The 21,794-nt window shown below is 50.6% G+C and overlaps 1 protein-coding gene across 1 annotated transcript in view; it reads left to right on the top strand.

Annotated features, from left to right (window-relative positions):
• The first annotated feature begins 2,586 nt into the window (after nt 1-2,586).
• WHRN (whirlin) overlaps nt 2,587-21,794 on the top strand; it is a 41,880-nt gene continuing 22,672 nt past the window's right edge. The window contains exons 1-3 of the mRNA XM_009282265.1: nt 2,587-2,667; nt 5,534-5,749; nt 17,592-17,717. Coding sequence (XP_009280540.1) covers nt 2,587-2,667; nt 5,534-5,749; nt 17,592-17,717 — 423 coding nt within the window. The remainder of the gene's footprint in view (nt 2,668-5,533; nt 5,750-17,591; nt 17,718-21,794) is intronic.

The following is a 21,794-nucleotide window of genomic DNA, read 5'->3' as shown; positions in this document are numbered from 1 at the left end:
ACAAACCAGGAGATGAACAGATGCACTAGCCTTGGTAAAGCCAGAGGAAAAAAAAAAAAAACACAGAGGGGGAAGCACAGCATTTCTTCCCGTGCAGGGAAATGGATAGTAGCTCTGCTTGCTTGGAGCTCACCAAAGCAGCTGATAGTGATTTCTGTCTCTGGATGTACTATGGAAGCTTCTCCCATTTGGCTCACCTGATGCCTCATCACTTTGCAGCTCTGCATGCCAAGTGCTTTGTTAAAGTCTAGTTCAGCATGTGGATGTACAAAGGTTTTATAGGTCTGTGCCAGATCTTGTTCCCGTGCCTGCTGTGCTTCATTATGGAGCGCGTGCAGTGCTGTCATCCGAGGGAAAACAGTGCTTCTCTTCTCATCTCCTCTCATAGCTCTGTCAGCTTTAGTTTAAATAGCTGGTGGCTGCCTAATGAGCAAAGGAAGCTCAAATATTTGGACAAAACTGACTTTAGTGGTCACCGCGTTGGGGAAGTGGTTTGTGCTGACCGTCCTGTGATTTTTGACAAGACTGTGGTGGCCAGAGGGAGGACATGGGTGGTGTTGAGCAAGCCTTGTGCTCCTCAACCTCTGGCTCTCATGCGAGTCCTCTTCCTCAGACAGGAGCTGTACTTTGGCTTACTGGAGCAGATGTGCTTCTAGTGGAGGTTAAGCAGAGATTCCTCAGCCTATTTGTGCTCGTGGTTGAAGAAGGATTGACTCCCCAGAGCTGATATAAACCTAGGCTTATCCTAAAATTAATAAAAATAAAGAAACTATTCAAATCGATGCAAGCCCACGAGTCAAAAATCTATTCTTATAAATAGACTCAGCTTACAAACGGGCTTCACCAGCTGAATTTCAGACCTATGCTTAAGCATGTTCTAGGCAGAGGCTCATTTAAGCACATGCTTGAAGGCCATGTTGAATCAGGGCTGAGGGAGACAGTCTTCTAGAGGAAAAAAAAAACCAAAACCCTCAGCTGTTTAACTCTTTTAAATGGTCCCATAGTGTTGCTGTGTCTTGTTAAACAGCTATTGCTTTTTACCTATGTGTGTGTATCTCAGTGGTGCCTGCAATGGTGTTACACATCTGCGTACAGTATGTACATCTGCATGCCAGCATATACACGCATGTTCTGTGTGGTTTGGGGGTGCCCAATGGCCTATAGCTCTTCTACCAGCTTGTAGTTGGGTGAAGGGTTTGCTCGGGTCATGGGCCTTTGTGTCATGGGTTATAAAGCCGATGAAGAGTGAGTTTAACCGGAGCGGATGGCAGCTGTACGGAAGCGGCATGTGATGGCAGGGGCCATCTGTGAATCAGGTGGGGCAGGGTGGGAGCAGACAGGGGCTGAGGTGTAGCCTGACTTGTAAAAGGCAGCGCTGGAAAGCAGGTCAGAGTTGCAGTGAGAAGCATGGAGACTCAGCCGCACGCAGGGGCAGTGTCACCAAACAGATGTGACACCATGCCGAGAGAGGGGCTCTCACCAACTTTCTCAGGGGGGTCACCTTGGACAAAGTGTTTCCTGCCTCACTTCTCCCGTTTCTGCTTGCTCTTTCTCACATCTGTTTCTTGAGGCAAGCGCTATCCCTTTGAGTGTGTTTAGCACCTAGCACAAGGGCAGGTAACTGGAGTCCCCAGCTACTGAGGTCTGTCACGGGCTTACCATTGTTGAGCTGCCTGGATGGTCCCACTCTGCCTCACAGCGGTAAGGTAAGTCCTCTGTGGGTGCCACTGTCCTCCTCCACCTGTGATCACCCAAAAGGTCTCCAAAAGGTGCAGTCTGTGTCTTGTGGTGCAGGTCACCTGCCAGTGCAGGTGGCTTGGAGGCTAGCAGAGCTGTGTCCTGAAGGGCTCTGAAGTGTAGGGAAGGCCCCTGGCGCGGTACCATTACAGTCCTGCACTAGCTCTTCAATAGGCATTAGCAGTGGGGATGTGTTGGGGGAGAAACACTGTGCCGGGCAGGAAACTCCTTCACGCACTGAGTCCTTGAGAAGCCTCAGTAAATGTATGAAGGACTACCCAGAGTGTCACCAGCCTGCCCGCTGCAGCTCTGCCTTCTGCTGGGAGAGACTGTCACCAGCAGCGTCCCGATGGGCACCGCCAGCTTCTGTTCACTCCTTCCTCTCGTGTCTCCTCTTGTACTGAGGCTGGTGGGGTGCCCTGGGCCAGCCTGCTGCCTCGAGCCAGACGGCTGCTCTCCTCGCCTCCCGGCTCTCTGCTGTCACCTTCGTGCATAAAACATCTCCCTGTTGACTGAGATCCCATCTCCTGGTGGCCTTGTCGAGGGAGCTGCAGGGGGACATAAAAAGTCCCTTGTAAATCTCTGGCCTCTCATCCCTGGAAACTTTACCGTGCCTCCAGAGAGCAGCTCTGCTGCTGTTCCTGCTTTTTCAGGGGATGAGGCAGGATGGGAGCAGCTAGTGCTCTGCCTGCTGCCAGCCTTCAGCAACAACCACTGCCCCATCCTCCCCTGTGCCCAGTGCGGAGCTGGGGATCCTGCCTGCACGTGGTCACTTCTCCTGCGCCTGGCATCTCTCCTGTGTGGTAGAAACCCCAGAGGGTTATCTTCAGATCCCTCTCCACCGCCAGGATGGATGCTCTGAGGAAGGGGGGAAATGACTCCCTGCGTCAGTCCCGAAGAGACCCGTATGGGAACGGGGTGGCAGTGAATGTAATGACAGGGGAGAGAGCAGCTCAGGGAGGGCCCTGTGTGTGCTCTTGAACCAACCTCAGCTCTGAGTTTTTTCTTTGCTCCTTCCTTAAATTACAGTGACATTCAGCAGCTGGCTTTGAGGTATTGTATGAACATATACAGGTCAGGAATGCCCAGGATCAGTGCAAATGGAGAGCCTGCTCTTTCATTGAGAGGGGAAAAAGGATGGGAGTGCAAGCATCAGTTAGGATCACGTGGCGTTTCTGTGGCAGAGGAAGGACTGTAACCCTGTACAGTTGGACAAATGATGGATTATCCTCATCATTTGCCTGTGCTTGATGAGGAGTTGCAGCCTCATTCAGAGATGAGACTTTGCTCATGGGACTGTCAGTGCTGTTTGCTGTCTCGGTACCTAGGTAAGTAAATGATGTTATGCAGGCTTAAAAGAGGGTTTCATAGAAATGGCTCCAGTTTGAATGGAGAATGAGATTGTTTCTGTGGGGGCTGTACCCCATCTCACAGGGGTCACTCTGCATTGGTGGCTCTGTGGGGGCTGTACCCCATCTCACAGGGGTCACTCTGCATTGGTGGCTCTGTGGGGGCTCCGCCCCACCTCACAGGGGTCACTCTGCATTGGTGGCTCTGTGGGGGCTGTACCCCACCTCACAGGGGTCACTCTGCATTGGTGGCTCTGTGGGGGCTGTACCCCATCTCACAGGGGTCACTCTGCATTGGTGGCTCTAGGGTAAGTGAGAAGCCTCCCTGCCACCCCCCAACTCATTGCCATAGAGTTCTGATCATCCTGAGCTTGTCTGTGTGGCAGCTTACAAAGGGGCTTTGGGTCGGGAAGCTGAACTGTGCCCTGAAGCATGGATGGGTCCCTACGCTGTGGTACCCTGGGGTGGGCAGTGGGCTCAGAAATAGTTCCATTGTCCCAGTGAGACTTGGGCTGATGCCAGCAAAATGGGAGCGTGGTGAGCACCTCTGCCTGTATGCGAGCCAGGCTGGGCTCCACGTGCTCGCAGGGAGAGAAGAGATCGTGGCAGGCGATGTGTCTGAGGGACTGGGGGAGCTAAGGGGACAGGGGCTGGAGCTAGCGAGCAGCCCAGGATGTTGAAGTGCTCTGCGGTTGTTCTGATGGGGCTGTTGGTTTCGCAATCCTTGTTTAGGCTCTCCAGGCACGTGATGACCTTGGGAGCATATGACAAATTTGCAGCCAAATTGCTGTATGTGATGGAGATGCTGAACTGGGAATTGGCGAGCTGGATTCTCTCTAGCTCTGGCAGGGAGGGACAGGACTGTTGCCAAGTCAGAGCTGGGATCCAGCCAGCCCAGTATTACTGACGATATGACTCCTGTCATGGTTTAACCCCAGTCGGCAACTAAGCACCACACAGCCGCTTGCTCACCCTCCCCCCACTCCTGGTGGCATGGGGGAGAGAATTGGAAGGGTAAAAGTGAGAAAACTCGTGGGTTGAGATAAGAACATGTTAATACTTGAAATAATAACAACAATAATAAATTATAATAGAAAGTAACACAACGAGGGGGAGAGAGGGAGAGAGAGGAACAAAACCCAGGAAGGAAAAAAAAACCCAAGAGGTGATGCAACCACTCACCACCTGCCAACCGATGCCCAGCCAGTCCCTGAGCAGCGATTACTGCCCCCCGGCCAACTGCCCCCACCTTATATACTGAGCACGACATCATATGGTATGGAATATCCCTTTGGCCAGTTTGGGTCAGCTGTCCTGGCTGTGCACCCTTCCAGCTCTTGTGCATCTCCTCTCTGGTAGAGTATGGGAAGCTGAAAAGTCCTTGACTTGGTATAAGCACTGCTTAGCAACAACTAAAACATCAGTGTGTTATCACATTATTCTCATGCTAAATCCAAAACACAGCACTATGCCAGCTACTAGGAAGAAAATTAACCATCCCAGCCAAAACCAGGACACTCTTTACTGAAGAGCTGCCGGTATTAGTTCTTCCTGGTCACAAGCTTTGCTCAGCAGCTTCTCTGCTGAGTGGGGAGAGGAGACCTTGCAGGAGCAGCTCATCAAAAGGACATATATATGGAAAAAAAAAACCCCAAAGCACCTCCTTTCTGAGAGCAGATCCCGAGCGTTGATGTTCCTGAGGCCTCAGAAGGGATCAGCACTTACATCTGTCCCCAGGGAGAACTCCTATACGTTAATTTAAGTTTACTGTAAAGCCTATGTCAGCTCCTCACAGTGAAAGCTGGAGGAGCAGAGAAGCAATTGCAAATCACCTTATCTGGGTCCCAAGGTCATCTCTGTGCATGCTGTTTTAAATATATGTATATATTTAGTAATTATTGTACTCATTAATTGACTGCTTGTGCTGGGGAAGGCAGCTGGTAATGAAATGGCAACAGGGGCTGAATTTCTGGGAGCGTTGTCAATGTCCCCTTGAAGGCATCAGGAGCTTTTCCAATGGTGGAGTTTGGGGCCGAGCTGTGGGGACCAGCAGTGCTGCTCTGCTCCAGCATTGATCCCTGTCCTGCTCTGACTCCTCTCCAAAGCTGCAGAAACTGCTGAGTCTCAGGTTCAGCCCATACTGGGGTTCCTCCTGGCACATCACTACCTGCCTTGCCTCCCTTACTCTGCTTCACTCTGCTCTTTCCCTGGCCGATGGGGAGAGCGTGTTTTCTCTGTCAGCACTGCTGCTGTTCAGGAGAGAATAGAAAAATTCCAGCTCTTTCACTAGCTTTTTATGTAGCTCAGTCATTCAGTTGGTTGCAGAGTAGCTTGAGATCTTTCAACCTCAAGGAAGAGCAAAGCCATGTCATCCCAGAGTCCTAGGGCAGATTGTCCTTCCTGCTCCGTAGGCATTAACTCCCACCTCTCCTTGGCTTGTCTTCCAGGTACTGAAAGGCTGCAAGAAGCTGAACCTGTCTGTACATTCAGTGGGACGCATCCCAGGGGGCTATGTCACCAACCACATCTACACCTGGGTGGACCCACAGGGCCGGAGCGTGTCCCCGCCGATGGGCCTGCCACACCATCAGAACAGCTCCCTCCGTAAGGACAGCGAGAAGAGGAGCCACCTCCAGCTCCTGCAAGAGGGAGATGAGAAAAAGGTGAGCAAAGGGGATCATCCACAGCCCTGGGGGCCTGTCTGTGGTTACCTGTTATCACGTGGGTGCTGACCCTCTTTGTTCCCTTTATGCTTTTCATTTGTGTGATTCTGGCCTCCCTTGGGATAGCCTGTCTCTCCTTTAGGATACACTGGATCCTGGTTTTCTCCCTTGGTCTGTAGCTTTCCCTCTGTCTCCCCTGAGGAGTCCTGTAGGACGGGATGGATTGGCTTTGTTCCCATTTAACACAAGTAGAACCTGAGCTGGAGACACGGCATTGTCCAGTTGCAGACTTGTCTGGCGGTGAGGGTCCCGCTAGGAACAGCGGTCAAAACAGAAACTGCTTTTAAGGGTTTTTCCCAAACAGGTTGTCGTTTTGACTGGAGGCCCGCTGCCAACATGGTTGTTGAGAGGCTGACATAGATGTTGTGTTCAGGAGGGCTCGTGTATTTGGAGGGCTAGATCTCAGTGCATTACTGCCCTTCTTCCTGCGTTTCAGATCTTTCCTCAGGTGTTTCCCTGAGGCTTTCTTGGGTCTCTTGGCAGGGTTTTTTAAGTAAAAAAAAAAAAAAATCAACCAATTTTTCTCTTCCAAAAATGCTATAAAATAAAACGGATTATTTTCCTTTTCTGTTTGGGGAGAGGTGGGCTGAGCCAGGAAGGGCCTGAGCAGTGCCTGTGTAAAAAGCCCTGTCAATTGAAAAAGGGGCAGGGGAGGGAATGGCTTTTATAATGGTACCCAGGGGAGCTGGTGGTGTGTAGCCAGTGCCGTCCACTCCAGCAGGGCCTGGATCTTGGGCCTTTGACAGAAAGGAAAGCATATCAGCACATCTAATTCCCAGTCCTCTTCTCTTACTGTGAGCCTGCCCTCCTTTGAAATAGGCCTTATTACAAGTGAAGCCAGCAGAGGATATGTTCAAGCTGCAATGTCTGATCTTGGGGATTTCATGTGTCTTCTCCCTCATGCTTCCCGTGCCCAAACAGAGCGAGAGACTTGTAGATGCAGAGGAACAGTGCTCAGATGCCCTTGCAGTGAGGCATAGGCTGGAGGGGCAGACTCTGCTTGCTCTCTCGGTGGTGATGGATGGGGAACCTGTTCATCCTGTACACGCAGGACATGGCGTTGCCTCACCAGCATTCATGGGATATCCAAGTACTGTCATACGAGTGAGCGGGGCGCTTGCTTCCCAAAGGCACAGAGCTGCTTGAAGCCTCCATCCTGTTATACTGAGATCGCTGTGGCTGTCCCCAGCACTTTGATTGTATGCCCAAAATATCCTCAGCTCCTCCTGGAAAGGCTGTGGAGGGATCTGTAGGCTGGAGCCTCCCATCTCAGACAGAGAGGGAAAAAATCTAATATAAGATGAGGCAGTTTGCTGATGAAATATTCATGTGGGCCACAAGGGAGAAGGGCCCATTATTTTTACTTTAAGGAGAAGAGAAAAGCAGCTGCTGCTGGCTTGCTGGTGTCCCCCACCCCCTACTCAGCGTCACCTTGATACAGCAGGCAGCAACTCTTTGAAGCTGTAGGTAGGAGGTGTTTCTCTGCACATTGTTCCTTTAGTCCTTGCTGTGTATTGACATGAAATGCTTAAAAGCCTGAAGCTGTACATATCCCTGCCCAGTGCCTGATCCTCGTATGGCCCCAGACAGCCCCTTCCCGTCAGTCCCTAAGGAGGTGCGATTACAGGTGCCCTAGCTATCTGGGCAGCTCGGCTGCTGCATGGGCTGGTCATCAGACCGAAGCACCCTCCTCTGTGCTGCTCCTGGTCCTGAGCTTGTCAGGGCTGTCTCCCAGGGGGGTGCACAGGAAAATGAATCCAATTGAACTTTGCAAGTTAAAAGAGCTTTAATTACCATAGCTTAATCTGCTTTGGAAGCGAAGGAAGCCAAGTTGAATGAAGGCCACGTTAAACTTCGAAGAGTATCCATGCTGGGCTTGGCTGCTGTTGGATACACTCACTCCCAAGGTGGTGGTGGTGGGGAGGAGGGGGCAGGTCCAAGTGGCCCACTGTAGCACCATTCTAGCTGAGCTGGGCTGCAGGACCTTGGCTCACAGAAGTGGCTGCCCTTGTTCTGAGCTGTGCTTCTCCGGTGCTGTTGCTGTGATGCCTCTTTGCAGCAGTGCTGCACTTGCAGAGCACTTGGAAGATTTCCCAGCCTTGGGTGGGATGCCCAGTCTTCATGGCGCTACCATCTTGTGGCTTGCTGGCTTCGGGACCTTTTGCCCAGATGTGAGGAATGGTGAAGAGCCTCTCACTCCACCTGGCTCTTCCAAACTCTGAGCTTGTTCTTCCATTCCTTGGTGCCACTTCACAGTCGGACAGCCCTTTGACTTCTTGTAGTGGAGGATCGCGCTTTGACCCCAGGGCAGGGGGTGAAGGCCCCTCTATTAACCTGGGAAGAGTCAATGACAGTTGCAGGAAACGTTTGAAGCTCACAGAAATGGGTGTGCAAAGATCTGATGCAGTACTGGCATCATGAGAACAGGACGTATTCAACCTTCTCCTGGCACTACTCCTCCGTGGCACGTCAGCAGTGACATCGGTCGCTCTGCTGTTCCCATCCTGCTCCTCTGTGCCACGCTGGCTGTGTACCGCATTTCTAAGAGAAGCTGTCAATCATGTGTTGTTTCAGTCCTGGGATCCCCACGCAGCTGTGCTGGTGGCCCTTGGCTCCTTCTGCTACTCCAGACTTGACTTCTTGTGTCAGACTCCAGTGTGGCTCCTGCTCTGCTGTAGCGCAGCTCTCGGCGCTGCCTGGAGGCCTTCTCCTTGCCCTGTTAGCTGGCCTCCGTCCTTGCTGACCACAAGCGTGATGCACCCTTTCTCCCTAGCCTGCTGGCTCAGTGGTTCAGAAGTGCTTTCAGTGGTAGCTGTTAGCCCTGGTGGGACCTGAGGTTGTTCAGAACAGCACCCTGACCCCTCTGTTCTTTGCACTGCCTTGAGCCTGCCTCCAAACCCAGCTCTTCCTCACAGTCCTGCTCATTGGTGTCAACGTGCAAGGCTTGGTATGCACATTGTGATAACCTCCACTCCTGAATTCCCATCTGTAACACCGGCAGAAGAAAATTACTGGATGCTACAACTTTTAAATGACCAAGGCCACCCGGACACTTCTGTATTCAGAGGTGCCTTGCTTTGCCAGCTGATGGTGAAAGCAAGCCCCACCACGATCAAAGGCTCGCTTGCAGTGAGGAGAGCCTGACCCGGCCGGTGGGTTTGAGAGGGGTTATTTGGTATGACTGCCTGTGTCAGTTGTCTGAACACATGCTTCAGGGCATGAATTAGCTGAGTCACTTCGTCCTGACTTACTGTGCACCATCGACATGGAAACATGTCCCAGAACATGGGAACAGCCTGCCTCTAGTTTCTTCTCTTTTTAATTTGTATGTGTAGAGAGAGATATTTTTAACTTTTGAAAGGGGGGTTATTCTATTCACAAATATCATGCAAATAAATGCGAAGTATTCCTGGTTAATTCAGCCCAGTCAACTGGAATTGACAGCTACCCCCAAGGGCTATTTGATTTCTGGATGGTTTTACATTCTGAGGAAAGGGCTGGGGATTAGTTGGTTATTTCCCCCCTCGCCTCCTATTTCTAATCGATCTGCATGTCCTGGAATACATATGCAAAAGCTTTCAAACAGGCACCGTTTGGGAAAGTACAGCAGAGATCAGACTTCAGCCCTACAGCAGGAGGCTGAAACGATGTAAACCAGGAAGTTTGTTAATGCTTTGCTACGGTTCAGTAAGCCTGCAATGCTACTGTAGTTAAGGTGATACTTCCAGCTTTTGCAAGGTTAAATTCAAGGTTGGGGGAGGCATCCTACATTCATCAGGCAATAGAGATATCCCTGTCTGGCTACCTTTCCCTCCAGCTCATCTGTTCTGTATGCCTGAAAGGATGGGTTTTGTAGCATAGTTTAACAAGTTTGCTTATCTGTAGGCAGAAGCATTCATTATCAAAAGGCTTGAAATGGAAACCGCTGCTGTTGGCGTGTGTGTGATAGTGTAACCGATCCGTCTGGCGGTGGAGGGATCTGGTGCGTGGCTGTGTCCCTTCCTGGAGCAGGCACCCGGACCGTGCGCTGGAGGTATGGAGCAGATGGGCTGGACTGGTGTGCAGCCAGGGTGGTTGGGCTTTCAGCTGACAGGTCAGTCTGACGTCCTTGGATAGCTTTGCTGTAGCACAGGTTTACTGCAGAAGGCAGCCAGCGTTGCTGGCCTAGGGCTGACGCATTCTTCGCCCTTGGCTTTCTATCGTATTTTTGTGTGGACACTGGGATTCCTTTGCTGTCAGCTGTGGAAAAAGTCATTATGGGGCTTTGGGAAGTTACTGGTGGACTGTCAGCTGTCCGCTGGCTTTGCTTTCACCATCCTGTCCCAGTCAGTGCTTCTGGGCCAAAATCCAGCTTGCACCAAGCTTGGGTCAGAGGCTATTCTGTGTGGATGAGCAGGAGGTGAATGCCAAGATCTGGGCCAATTATTCAGTGTAGACCTGACCTAACATGAATGATATCTCGTGAGAAGGCACAAGAAGGGATGCAAGAATTAAAGGGAATGGAGGGATGAAGGAGGTGCTGGCATGTATGCACTTATAATTGTGCAAATTATTGCAAATCTTACGCTTTCCATGTCTGTGTTGTCTGTGGCAGGTTGAAGAGATGGCTGTATTTCCCAAGTTTTGCTATTATTAGTTTCCTGCAGTAAGGGTGGCCTTCCCTGTAGTCGTAATCAGTGGATCCAGTGTTTCATCAGAGCCTTGTGCCCATCTTCCCTGTAGGTGAAGTAGCCAGTGATGGTGGTCAGTAATAAGCATGAAACGAAGGGCTTGCACTAGTGCAAAGCTCTGGTGAAACATTCTTGGAGCCACCTGTCTCCAGGACAGACGCAGCAGCAGGTCACAGTCCCCCAGCGCCATCCCAACAGAAGATGTAGCCTGCTTGCTGGAAAGATGGGACCTGCTTCCAGTGGTCACCTTGTGCTTCGGAGCAGTTTGATTTTTATGATCTGTTCAGGCTTAAGTCCTCTACATTTTTCATAACAGCAAGGACCATTTGTGCTGTGAATTGTCATTAATGTACTTCTGGGATCAACAGCTTATTTCATTAAAAGCACTTTGGAAACCGTCAGCCGGCAAAAACTCGTAGGTGCTGCTGAGCTGGGAGGAAGGTGAACTGTGCAAAATGCTCTGCAAGTGTCGGACTGCTAATTCTCTGAGAAACGCCATTTCATCAGCTGAATCGTTGCTCTAATGTGCTTATTGCCAGGGGAGGTGCTTATTCCTTTAAGCTTTTGGTGCAGCAGAAGAAAGAAAATATACGTAAAGAAGAGAGTGCGAACTTGCCTTCAGGCAGTTCTGTATTCAAAAGTAGCTATAATTATTATAAAATAAACAAAAAGAAAAATATATCTGTGATAACATTGTGTGGCTTGAATGTTTGAGACACTAATGATGACTACTTGAGCATGAAGGGTAAGAGATGCAGGAGAGAGAAGGAAGGATTTCTTTCTATTAGATTACAATGACATTTTCAGTGCAAAGTGGTACAGCTCCCTGCATCTCTCACCGTTTGCTTTCTCTGACCTTGCTGGCGTTTTGCTTTGGTTTACAGCTAGAAGCTTCTCCAGGCTACTCGAGGGTATGCAGGTTTCCTGTAGTGACTGGAGTACGTGATGTGAGCCGCTGGTCCCCCAGTTCCTTGGGGATAAAAGGTATCCTTCTGCCTTGGGCAGTCTGTAGCACTGTCCCAGCAGACTTACCCCAGAACGTCCCTTGGGTCAGGCCTCAGCTCACCTCGCCTCATGCTGGCAGGCAGCAGTGCCATGTCTTCGTTATTTCAGGCACTTTAAGCAGAAGAAGCACCCAGAAGTGATAAATGTGCCCCAGAGCTATGGAGTGCTGCATGAGTCAAGCACTGCCCAGCGGGGAGGCAGCCATTGGACTCGACAGCAGCGGGGCCGAGAGCTGGGCAGCACTGCTGGGCTGAGACTTGGGATCAGGCCCTGTGGCAGAGGACTTTGGTTTAGAGGCTGTCCTGCACTGCTTCTGTTGTTGCCTACCTGTTCCTCTGCTCTGAGTGTCACCTCTCAGCCGTGGGAGATGCTCACTGCCCTGGCACACACCTGCTACAAGAACCCGTTTGCAAATCAGTGCCCCACACATGCCTGTTGTGTAGCCAAAGGCAGCACTGGAGCTGTGCTGATATTAAACACACTTGGAGGTGGCTGCCGGTGTAGCTGTGTCAGCAAAGTCCCCAGCATGGCCTTACAAAGCCTGCCCTGGAAGGGGGAGCTGTTGTTGAGGCAGCTCTGATGGATCTGGCTCCCCTAGCAGCTCCGACTCTGCTGCTCCCAGTACCTCAGTTAATGGGTCATGAGCTGGCTCTGCGTTCCCGTGAGCTGTGCTCTCACGTTTGCAGGATGTCTAGACATAAGCCAGTGGGGTTTCCTTGGTAAGCAGGAGGAAGATGAGCCCTACAAGCCTCCTTCAGTGTTGTTTTTGTTGTTTAGTAGCAGTAATGGCATGGAAATAGCTGTCGGCATGGGTGAAACCTTCTTAGCCGTTCATGCAGCTGCGTGCTGAATCATACTGATGCAGAGTAATTCTTGTCTGAAAGTGCTTTTTCTGATGGTAAAATTGAATCTGTCAACAGGTTAATTTTGTAAACCCAGAGAGAAGAAATCCCATGCAAGAATCAACTCAGAGCAAATGTCTTACTGATGATGGCATTTTTTTCCTTCATTTCCTGCTACAGGAGGCGGCAGATGTTTCAGTGTTGAAATTGAAATTAAAATTGTGACCCTGATCTTCCAAATGCTTCTGTGTTGTACACGCGGGAGTAGCCTGGGGCTGGACGCAGCCTTGGTATGGCATAGGGAGGAGGTGGGGACTGCACAGCATCTGTGCTACCATGAGCCTGGGAATACCTGGCCCTTCTCAGCAAGGTGCGGGGGGGTTACCTTGCCTGGATGTCCTCAGTTTCCCCCCACAGAATAGCTGCGCTCCTGCACAGCCTTGCTTGCTGCCTCTTTTTTAGGATGGTGTTAGGACAGCTGTGTGTTTAGCAGCTTGGAGTGATCCCAGCTCTCCCTGATATTAGCCCCTGAGCTATGTTACAGCTTCTCACTCTGAGCTTCAGCCTGGCAGCAGAACAGGGGGAGAGCTGAGGAGGGAGGAAACATAAAGTGGAAATATAACCAAAATGCTCTCTTCTGGGACAAGACTTGCACAGAAGTGTTAATCGTACATGTACAAACCTGCTTACTTGAGTGGAAAAGCCCAAGCAGAAGGGCTTGGTCCGGGAAATGGTCTGTTGGGGGTCTGTTCCCAGTGGGGCCCAGGATCAGCGCTTTCCATCACGGCAGGATCAAGTCACAGTGGTGGGAACCACTGGAAACAACAGCCTGGTCACAGTGGACGTATGTAGCTCCCTCCTTGGACAGCAACTTGGCTTGTGCTTCACTGTCATCCCACAGTCTCCCTCCCACCCCACAGCTGTGTCGGGAACATGGGCATACGGCGTGGGAGAGGTCCCCTCAATAGGGATGGCAGCGGGTATGGACAATCCTGGGCTTGGGGCAGCCAGCGTGGCAGTGCCAACCCCACCTGACATCACGTCTGCGGTGTGCCCCGTCACTGGAGGCAGCCTCTCAGAGGCAGGAGGCCCTTGGGAAATGGTGTGCAAGACAGTCTCCCCTCTTATCCCTAAGTCCTTAACACGGAGTGACTCAGCCTTTGCATCATCCTGGCAATCAGCTTATCTCTCGGTTTGGCTCCTGAACACTTTCTCTCCGCTCCTCTGTCCTGCCTCCCTCATTGCTCCCCAGTCTGACCAAACTGAGCCCCCTGCCTGCGAGCACTCGCTTTATTTCTCGGCTATTCCCTAAATCTGCAGTTTGTCAATAAGCCAAATGCTCCGAGAGTGGTTATTTCTCTGGCCGCTGCTGCTGCCACGCTTTTCCCAGCAGCCTGAGTTTCTATTGTGATTTCCGCAGGGTTTATTCGGAGAGGCGTAGATATTAGTTGATTAAAAAATGCAATTAAGCCCTCAACAACCCAGCTTTCTGGGGTTGCCAGCAGCGACATATTTTTAAGTAGCGCTTAGGTTTTTTCACGCAGCTTGGGTTTGCAGGAAGGTCTTTCAGACCGTTATTGCTTGGGGCTGTATTCATTGCTTTCTGCTTCTTGAAGACTGGGTTTGCTTGGTACGTGTGTAAACAAACCGGCGCGCACAGCAGCATGTCAGGTGTATAGGGAGAGGGAGTATCTCTTACTCGATCTGATGATATCGGGGTGGGGAGAACAGCTTCTCAGCTTACCAGCCTGTCCAGATAGTGTTAAAGGGAAACGTAAATGTCTTGATACGGAGCTACCCCTCGTGTTGCTAACTCCAGTGGAGTGCTGGCACATATATTTGTTGTTCAGGGACTCGTAGAGAGGGAGTGTTGCCGTTACCAGTCTATTTTGACCCTGATCTGTGATTGCATGCACTTTGCTGCATTTCTGCTACTCGTATTTTTCCCAAAGTTGGGGAATTTTTGAAAGATATGGCCACGGTGTGGTGAAGAAGTTACAGTAGAAAGGAAACCCTGAATGCCATTAGACAAATGGGGAGAAAAGAGAAGGACTTTGGAAAAAAATTAATATTTTTCTGGTTTTAGTAAAACCCAGTGAAATAGCCTATTAAGTAATCATTCTGTGTCCAGAGCGATGTCTTCGCGTAAAGAGAAAGTTAAACTGCCCTTGATTTTGACAGGCAAACGCTCTGTTGGGTGGGTACAGTGCCCACTCTCCTCCAGCCTGAAGCGTGAAGGTCTCTTCATGGTTCCTTTATAATGCTTCAATCCTAGAATTGTTTCCAGCGCTTTGTGCACTTTAAAGCAGGGGAGGGACTAACCCAGGGAATGCCAGTTTTGTGCAGCCCTAGACAAGGACGCTGATACAGGTAGTTAATGTCTTACAGTTCTCGCTCTCCGGCTTTCCACGGGATAGCCGTTTCTGGAGTGCGGGGAGCGGAGGGCAGCGGCGCCGTGCTGAGAGCCTGCTTGTGTTGGTAGTGCATTCATGGGATCACCCCAACTTTAGCTCGCAGATCCATAGAACACATGCAGCTGATGAAGCATTAATGCAGTTGCCAGCCAGCTGTGATACCGGTATAGAAAAGTAGGAGCTGTTTTGGCATCCATTTCTTAAAGTACAAAATTTTGCATTGTATAGTCCTTAGGGAGATTTATGTCCTGCTGCTGATTTCTGTCTCACTGCTGCGTGACCACCAAGATAGAAAATGGGTTTTCAATACCAGCCTTTCTAAGGCTGGGCTAAATTCCCTGCTGATGCTGTGTCCTCTAGAGAAGCAGGTTAATTAGTGACTTGAAGCTGGAAATTACTTTTCCATCCAGGTAAATTTTCAAGCTTTTGATTTGACTGTGACGAAGAGTTCTAAATATAAAAGCCATTCACAAAGAGTCTGTTTCTGGTTGTTTCTATCAGTGTGAAACACATTTTGACTTTTCTCATTTCTTTCTATTCCTGCTGTCTGCTTTTCTCCAGAATTGACTTAAAACTTAGGACAAAAGCAAAAAAAACCTGGAGTTATTCATATAGAAAATGTCGTGCAGCGAGTGAACAAAGGATGTTTTAAATTGGGAGTTCTTAAGGGAGCTAAACGCAGGCTTGCTCATTCACTCTGAATTCTCACCTGAACTTTGATATATCATCAGGCCCTCTGAGTAGGAGAGATTGGAAGAAGGCAGATGGGAAGCTGGCTGATAGCTTTGGCGTACCTTGCAAAAACAGCCCTGCGGTCAGCGTTTGGTGGGGAAAACAGCTGTCCAGGTGCTGCGTGGTGCTTCAGCCTGTCAGAGGTTTGTGGAAAATATTAAACATCTGTGGCAGTATGTGCTGGCTGTTCTGAGCAGGATAGATGGAAAATCTGTCCTAGGATTATTAATTAGAAATAACAAGGCACATGGCTGCGCGGAGGAGTCCTGAGTGCCTTCTGTGCCTCGGACAGGCAGGGTGCCTGTGTGGGGCGTCCTGCGAAGCTGCCATCTGCACAGACCAGGGACTGCTGCAGGGGCGATGGCTGGGCTGGTGGAGGTGTGTGAGGACCAGCCTGGGCTCTGTCAGGGCCTTTCCCCACTGCAGCCTGTGCTTCTGCGTTGCCTGTCTTGTTGCTTGTTCTCTGTACCCTCTCCGGGTGAGAGAGTGCCTGGAGTGGCCCCTCGCAGCCACCGCTACGTGAAAGAAGGGCAGAGAAACGGAGCTGGGCTATTTCCCTGTCTGGATGGATGTGGGTAGTTGCTGTGTAATCACATGTTTGCACAGGACAGGGGCAGGCAGAGGGGAAATGCGCAGCCAGTGCTGACGGGCACCGCTCCGTCAGTGGTGCTTTGGGGATTTCTCTCGGCTAAGTATCTAGCCCAGAGATGCACCTGTAAAAGGAGAGCACTGAAAACTGCCGCAGGTCAACTTTTCCTCTGGTTTATGGTTGTAATCCTTCCAGGCCACGTGTGCTGCCCCTCATGTAGCTGAACCCTCTCGGTCCTCCAGAGCTGGCATTTCCTTCTCGTATTCCCCACTGCCTCCCCTGTCCCACAGGAGCTGCCCTGTCCGGCCAAGGGACATGGCGGGGGTACAGCTATCCTGTGTTCCAGCTGGCCGTGTATGTTACCTCTCCCTTCGCCTGCGTGTTTTCCTCCTTGCGTTTCTGAGGATTGCGGAACAGGAACAGAAGGGCCCCTTTGGTGCTGCTTTGTCACCCTGTGTCCTGTCACACCTGGGGCTGGTGTCAGGAGAGGTGCAGTGGGCCTGAGCAGCCTGGCCTTCAGCCAAAAAAGAGCTTAACAGCAGCTCCCTCTGGACCCTGAGGGTGTTTGCCATAAACTGGAGTGAAACCTGTAGCTTGCTTTATTACTTGATGTTTTTAGTTGCTAATACTGGAGGCTGGGTTTCTGTAGAACAGACAGGAGGAGAAGGGCAGTATCCAGCAGAGCTCTGGCAGTCCCTTATCTGACCGACACCTTAGCTGGACTCCAGCCTCTAGAATGGTCTCTCAGCCCTTGCCTAAGCTGTGTCTCCTTTCCTGTAGCCCAGACCCCCTCCTGAAATAACATTACTTGCTCCTCTTAAGGCATTAACCTCCTTCCATGCCAGTGCTTTACTTGATCTGTCACTGGCTCCTGGATGTCATTCCATCATCTTTCTCTCTTCTTCCAAGTTTTCCTTTGGAAGAGCCAGACTTCCACACCTTCTCAATGTGATCTGCTCTCTCACTCCACTTGACCCTCTAAATTATTGAAAAACAGGAGAAGGCAAAACAAACCCAAATCACGGATGTTGCATGTTTTCCACACTTCACTGGAAAATGCCTCCCCTTGGAAGAATCGCCCTATCTGTCTCCCCGCCTCCCGTGCCTGTGGTTAGCTGTGGTGCTCTCCGGGGATGCATGGGGCATTGCCCACCCTGCAGGTCATGTACCTCTAAAGCATCCTTTGAGGCACAGCCAGCTCTGACCGTTTGTCCAGGCACGGGGAGACGGACAAGCCTAGGGAGCCACAGGAGCAGCTAGACCTGCTCTCCCCCCTCCTCTGCATTGCTACAGGAGCCAGCTGCAGCAAGGAGGGGATATCACTGGTTCAGAGCTCCGTCTGGGGCTGCGGTTGTCTGGAGGCATCTACAGAAGTGGCTCTGTCCCAGGATGTGTGCTGCTCACTAGGGAACCGGCGGGAGAGCTGGTGGCAGCAGGGGGGACGTGGCTGTTGTCAGAAGCGTGGAGCTGAGACTGCTTTTGTGCAGCGCTCAGACACCACATAAATGACCTGTTCCCCCTCCTCTGCAGGTGAATCTGGTCCTGAATGAAGGGAAGTCCCTGGGCCTCATGATCCGAGGAGGGGCAGAATATTCCCTGGGCATCTACATCACCGGTGTGGATAAAGGCTCTGAAGCAGAGAGCACTGGCTTAAAGGTAAGAGTGACCCCAGAGTGGGCTGGGGCGGGAGGTAGAGCTTCACACGCTGTGGCTGCAGGGCCATGTCAGCACATAACTGCTGCTGTTCCTACCTCTCTGTCCCCAGCCAAGCAGGGCTGTCAATGGAGAGGTGAGCGTTGTGTTTCTAGGGATGGCTTTTCAGGGCAGGTTCTTTGGACATTCTGGATACTAAGCCTAGAGGGAGCAAGGTTGTTGTGCAGAGAGAAATGCAGCCTTACAACTTCTGGAGTAGGTTGTACTTGCCTTCTGCCTTAGCACACCCCTTGAGATAGCTTGGGGATGTTTTTGTTGTAGGTATCTGAGAGTGCAGCCCAGACCTGGCAGGTGAAGACAGTCACTCTCACCTCCCCGAGCTGGCAGGGAAGAGTTTTCCATTAAAGCTCCTGGTCCTGTGCCCTCTTCCTGCATCTTGCATCCAAACCCATTATGTTTGGAGCTATTGTTTTGCACAAAGCGGTCATAGCCTGCAGCAAATGTGTAGCTGCCGCGATGAGAGGAGGCCAGGCTGGCTGCAGCGGGAGCAGGTGCGTGCTAGTTTCTTCCTGCAGCATTGGCATTTGCAAGGATCGTGTCTTAACAAGCAGAAACAGCAGGATCACCCTTGGGGCTAAAGCAGAGCTGATCTATCAGCAGCCTAACTTGGTGTGACCTCCAGCTACGTCAGGATCCTTCCATAGTCAAACGGGTTCCCAAAGGATGCTCTGTGGGTTGGCTGGGCCCTTCTGAGGCTGGACTGGTCCAGAGTCCTACACTTTCTCTGGAGACCTCTTGTAAAGTGAGATCCTACATCTCTTTCATCCCAGCTTGTACACATGCACACACATCACCTCCAAGCTTCTCCATCCTTCCTGCTGTACCAGGTCTCCGAACAGGATGGGACATCCTGGGACCTCAGCTGTTTCTCGAAGGGGCATTTGGGGTTAAAATTTTCTATGTCCTAGGACGTTCACCAGTAAAATAAGTTGAAAAGGGAGCTATTGGACTTTGGGTGCAGCATCTCTGTGCTGCTGATGGATGGGGCATGTTTGAGACTCAAGTTTCCCAGGCTGTAGCATTTTACTTCATCACTCAGGGTTTCTTTTTTGGTGTTTTTTTTTCTCTCTAAATGACCCAACTCCTTGCAATCACATCGTGCCCTTTTTGCTTCCTCCAGTGCAATCCCATGGGCTCTGAGAGACAGTTCTTTCCCTGCTTCTTGTGTCAGTCAAGAATCGATGGACGTTAAACTCCCTAATGTTCTCTCAATCCCCTGAAATGGTGCTGGACTGCTGAGGATCGAGGGGTAATCTGCTCTGATCCCTTCTCTGTATTGTGAAGTGATATGTTTCTCCCTTGATCAACCCCAGAGAGTTTAGGGCTAAGCCTTCAGCTTTGCTCCAGTGACCCCATAAAGTCACTTAAATCTGTAAAGGCTGGTAGCATTAAGTGGGTGGACAGTCTGGTGGAGACGGCTGTGATTTGGGCTGGGACAGATACGATCCTGTCCCTCAGGTTACTGTGGCACAAAACGTTGCATCTAACTGGGCACTGATGTCACCAGGGTTCCCTTTATAGACAAAGAGACATTTGTTGGGGTAATGCAACCACTTCTGAACTTAATTGTCCGCTGCAGGCTCCTGTTTCTCTCTGCTGACTCTTTTTCACACAGAATGAAAATGCTGAACTTGGAGGTTTGGATCAATCCAAGCCTTAATCTCTCTCTCAGGTCCTTAGCAGGGAAATGGGGTTTTGGACCCTGCCATATAAGAGGGTCACTTGGGCATTAGGGACAAGGAGCTGTGGGAGCATCCTAGGGAGATGGCTGAGTGTTTCTCAGGGCATCAAGAAGTGAGAGCTGCTGCTGGAAACTCCCTGCAGACCATCCTTCTCTCCCAGAGTATACGTTACTCCTCTGGGCTGGCCACCTCACAGCCGCTCTGCCTGCACGCCTGACCAGGGTACGCTGCCGTCTTCCAGGGATGTCAACGTGTGCTTGTTCATTAGCACAGGGTCGTGGTGAGAGGCAGCAGGGACAGTGCTCTGGGATGCGAGGATTTCAAGACAGAGATGGTAAGAGGCACAGGACAATTTGTTTCTGCTTAATAGAGCTGGAAAGAGAGGGACTGGCTCGAGCTGCCCCGGGCGTCACACGGGTGACTTTGCTGAGTCAGAGGACCCGCCGTCTGAAGCAAGCCTCTTTGTCCCCAGCGCCTGCTGACCTTGTGCCAGAGTGTCAGACTCCATCTCAGAAACACTAGAAGCCTGAAAGCTTAAAGGCAGGAAAAGAAAAAGAAGTTGCATTGTTTTCCTAAGGTTCTTTGTTTGTTTCATGTTTAGTGCTTCCATGCTGCTCCAAATCCTTCTCTTCGCTGCACGGGGAAAACTGCTGCTTTTCTTGGTTCAGTCCACCTGCTGGTGAGCTCAGCACAGCTAATGTCACACTGCAAACTCACGCAGGAAAAGTCACAGCAGCGTAACGCACGGTATCCCTCCACCTCTCATTTCATGCCTGGTAGGAAGGCAAGAAAATAATCACATGCACGCTGTAGTCGAAGCACATGGAGCGGTGCGTGCTACTCCCCTCCGTCCCTGCCGAGCAAGGTCCCTGCGCTGTGGCAATTGTTTGCACACCAGAGCCTCTGCTTATTGATTCTTTATATCTCTTTCCTTGCTGTTCTGTTTTCTAGTAACTGATTTGTGCGTGCCAGCAGGCCCATGCTTTTCTGAATGTCAGGCTTTGTGTGATTTCAGATACGCACAGACGCTTCCCACCTGGTTTGTGTGTGCTGCAGGCTGTAAATTCAGAACTGCTTGGAGGTTTGGAGATAAAGAAAGGCCTTTTATATTCTGCTGTTAGACACGGTTGGGTGTAGACTGCATCCACACGCTCCCTGTGCTGCAGGTGGTGGTGGAAGGGATGTGATACCGCAAGGAGGGAAGAACTCATGGGTAAATGTGATTTCCAGATAATTTGTTGCTCTCTAAAATAGAAAAATTGTGGGTTTGTTCCATGTGGGCTCAACCCAACCTTGCTGGGTCGATGGGAAGGTTCCTGCTGGCTTCCCAGGCAGTGAATACTTCTGTGGGTTTTGCTGCTTTCACTGAATTTGTTACCAGAATTGTTTGAGTTGATTCTGCCAGGCTTTTCATTTTAGGGAAAACCTTCTTGCATCTATGGCACCAAATCAGAATTTTTGAATGTTTTAATAACATGTTTTACATGTCCCTTAAATTTTGATTAAAGGGCGAGCAACGTGGTACTGAAAGCCAGTCAAAACCAAGGAAGTTTCTCTCAGGCCCGAGCGCTAAGCTGGCTTTTGTCTGCTGCAGAAACGGGCCATGGTCCTCAGAAGTGGGTCCCAGAGGAGATCTAGCCCTGCTGGTGCCAGTTTGGGTACTGCTGCTCTGCTCCCTCCGGCTTCATGGCCACGAGGCAGAGCGCTCTGCAGGTGCCAGCAGAAAACAGGCTGGATCGCTGCAGTCAGTCAATAATTAAATATTCATACTCTCGGCCTTGGCCTTCTTTATGTTTATTCATTCATAAAACTTCTGACAATGTGTTCTTTGGGCATGTTTTAAAAGATGCTGCCTCAGTGTAAGTTCTCAGACTGAAAAAGGACAGGTTAGCAGAGGACTGCGAAGGAGGAACGTGAGCCGGTCTTGTTTGCTTTTGGCTTCTGTCCTTCCTGTCTCCTTCGTGACGTTCGCAGCAATGCCGTACAGGAGCTGAGCTTGTTCTGCTGGTGTTCATGGCTCTGCTTATCCTGATTTCTTCCTCGTTTATTTTTTCTGATGGTGTATTTTGTCAGGATTTTTTTTAAGCCAATTTTTTTTTTCTCTCCTTGACCTTGTCCTGGTTTCGGCAGCGATAGAGTTAATTTTCTTCCTAGTAGCTGGTACAGTGCTGTGTTTTGGATTTAGTATGAGAACAATGTTGATAACACACCGATGTTTTAGTTGTGGCTGAGCAATGCTTACACTAGTCAAGGACTTTTCAGCTTCCCATGCTCTACCGACTGAGCAGGCTGGAGGTGCACAAGAAGCTGGGAGGGGGCACAGCCAGGACAGCTGACC

Source organism: Aptenodytes forsteri, unplaced genomic scaffold (assembly GCF_000699145.1).
Source record: "Aptenodytes forsteri isolate BGI_AS27 unplaced genomic scaffold, ASM69914v1 Scaffold325, whole genome shotgun sequence".
In the NCBI taxonomy this organism is placed as follows: Eukaryota; Metazoa; Chordata; class Aves; order Sphenisciformes; family Spheniscidae; genus Aptenodytes; species Aptenodytes forsteri.
Note: the sequence above shows the minus strand (reverse complement) of the source record. Positions and strands in the feature narration are given on the sequence as shown.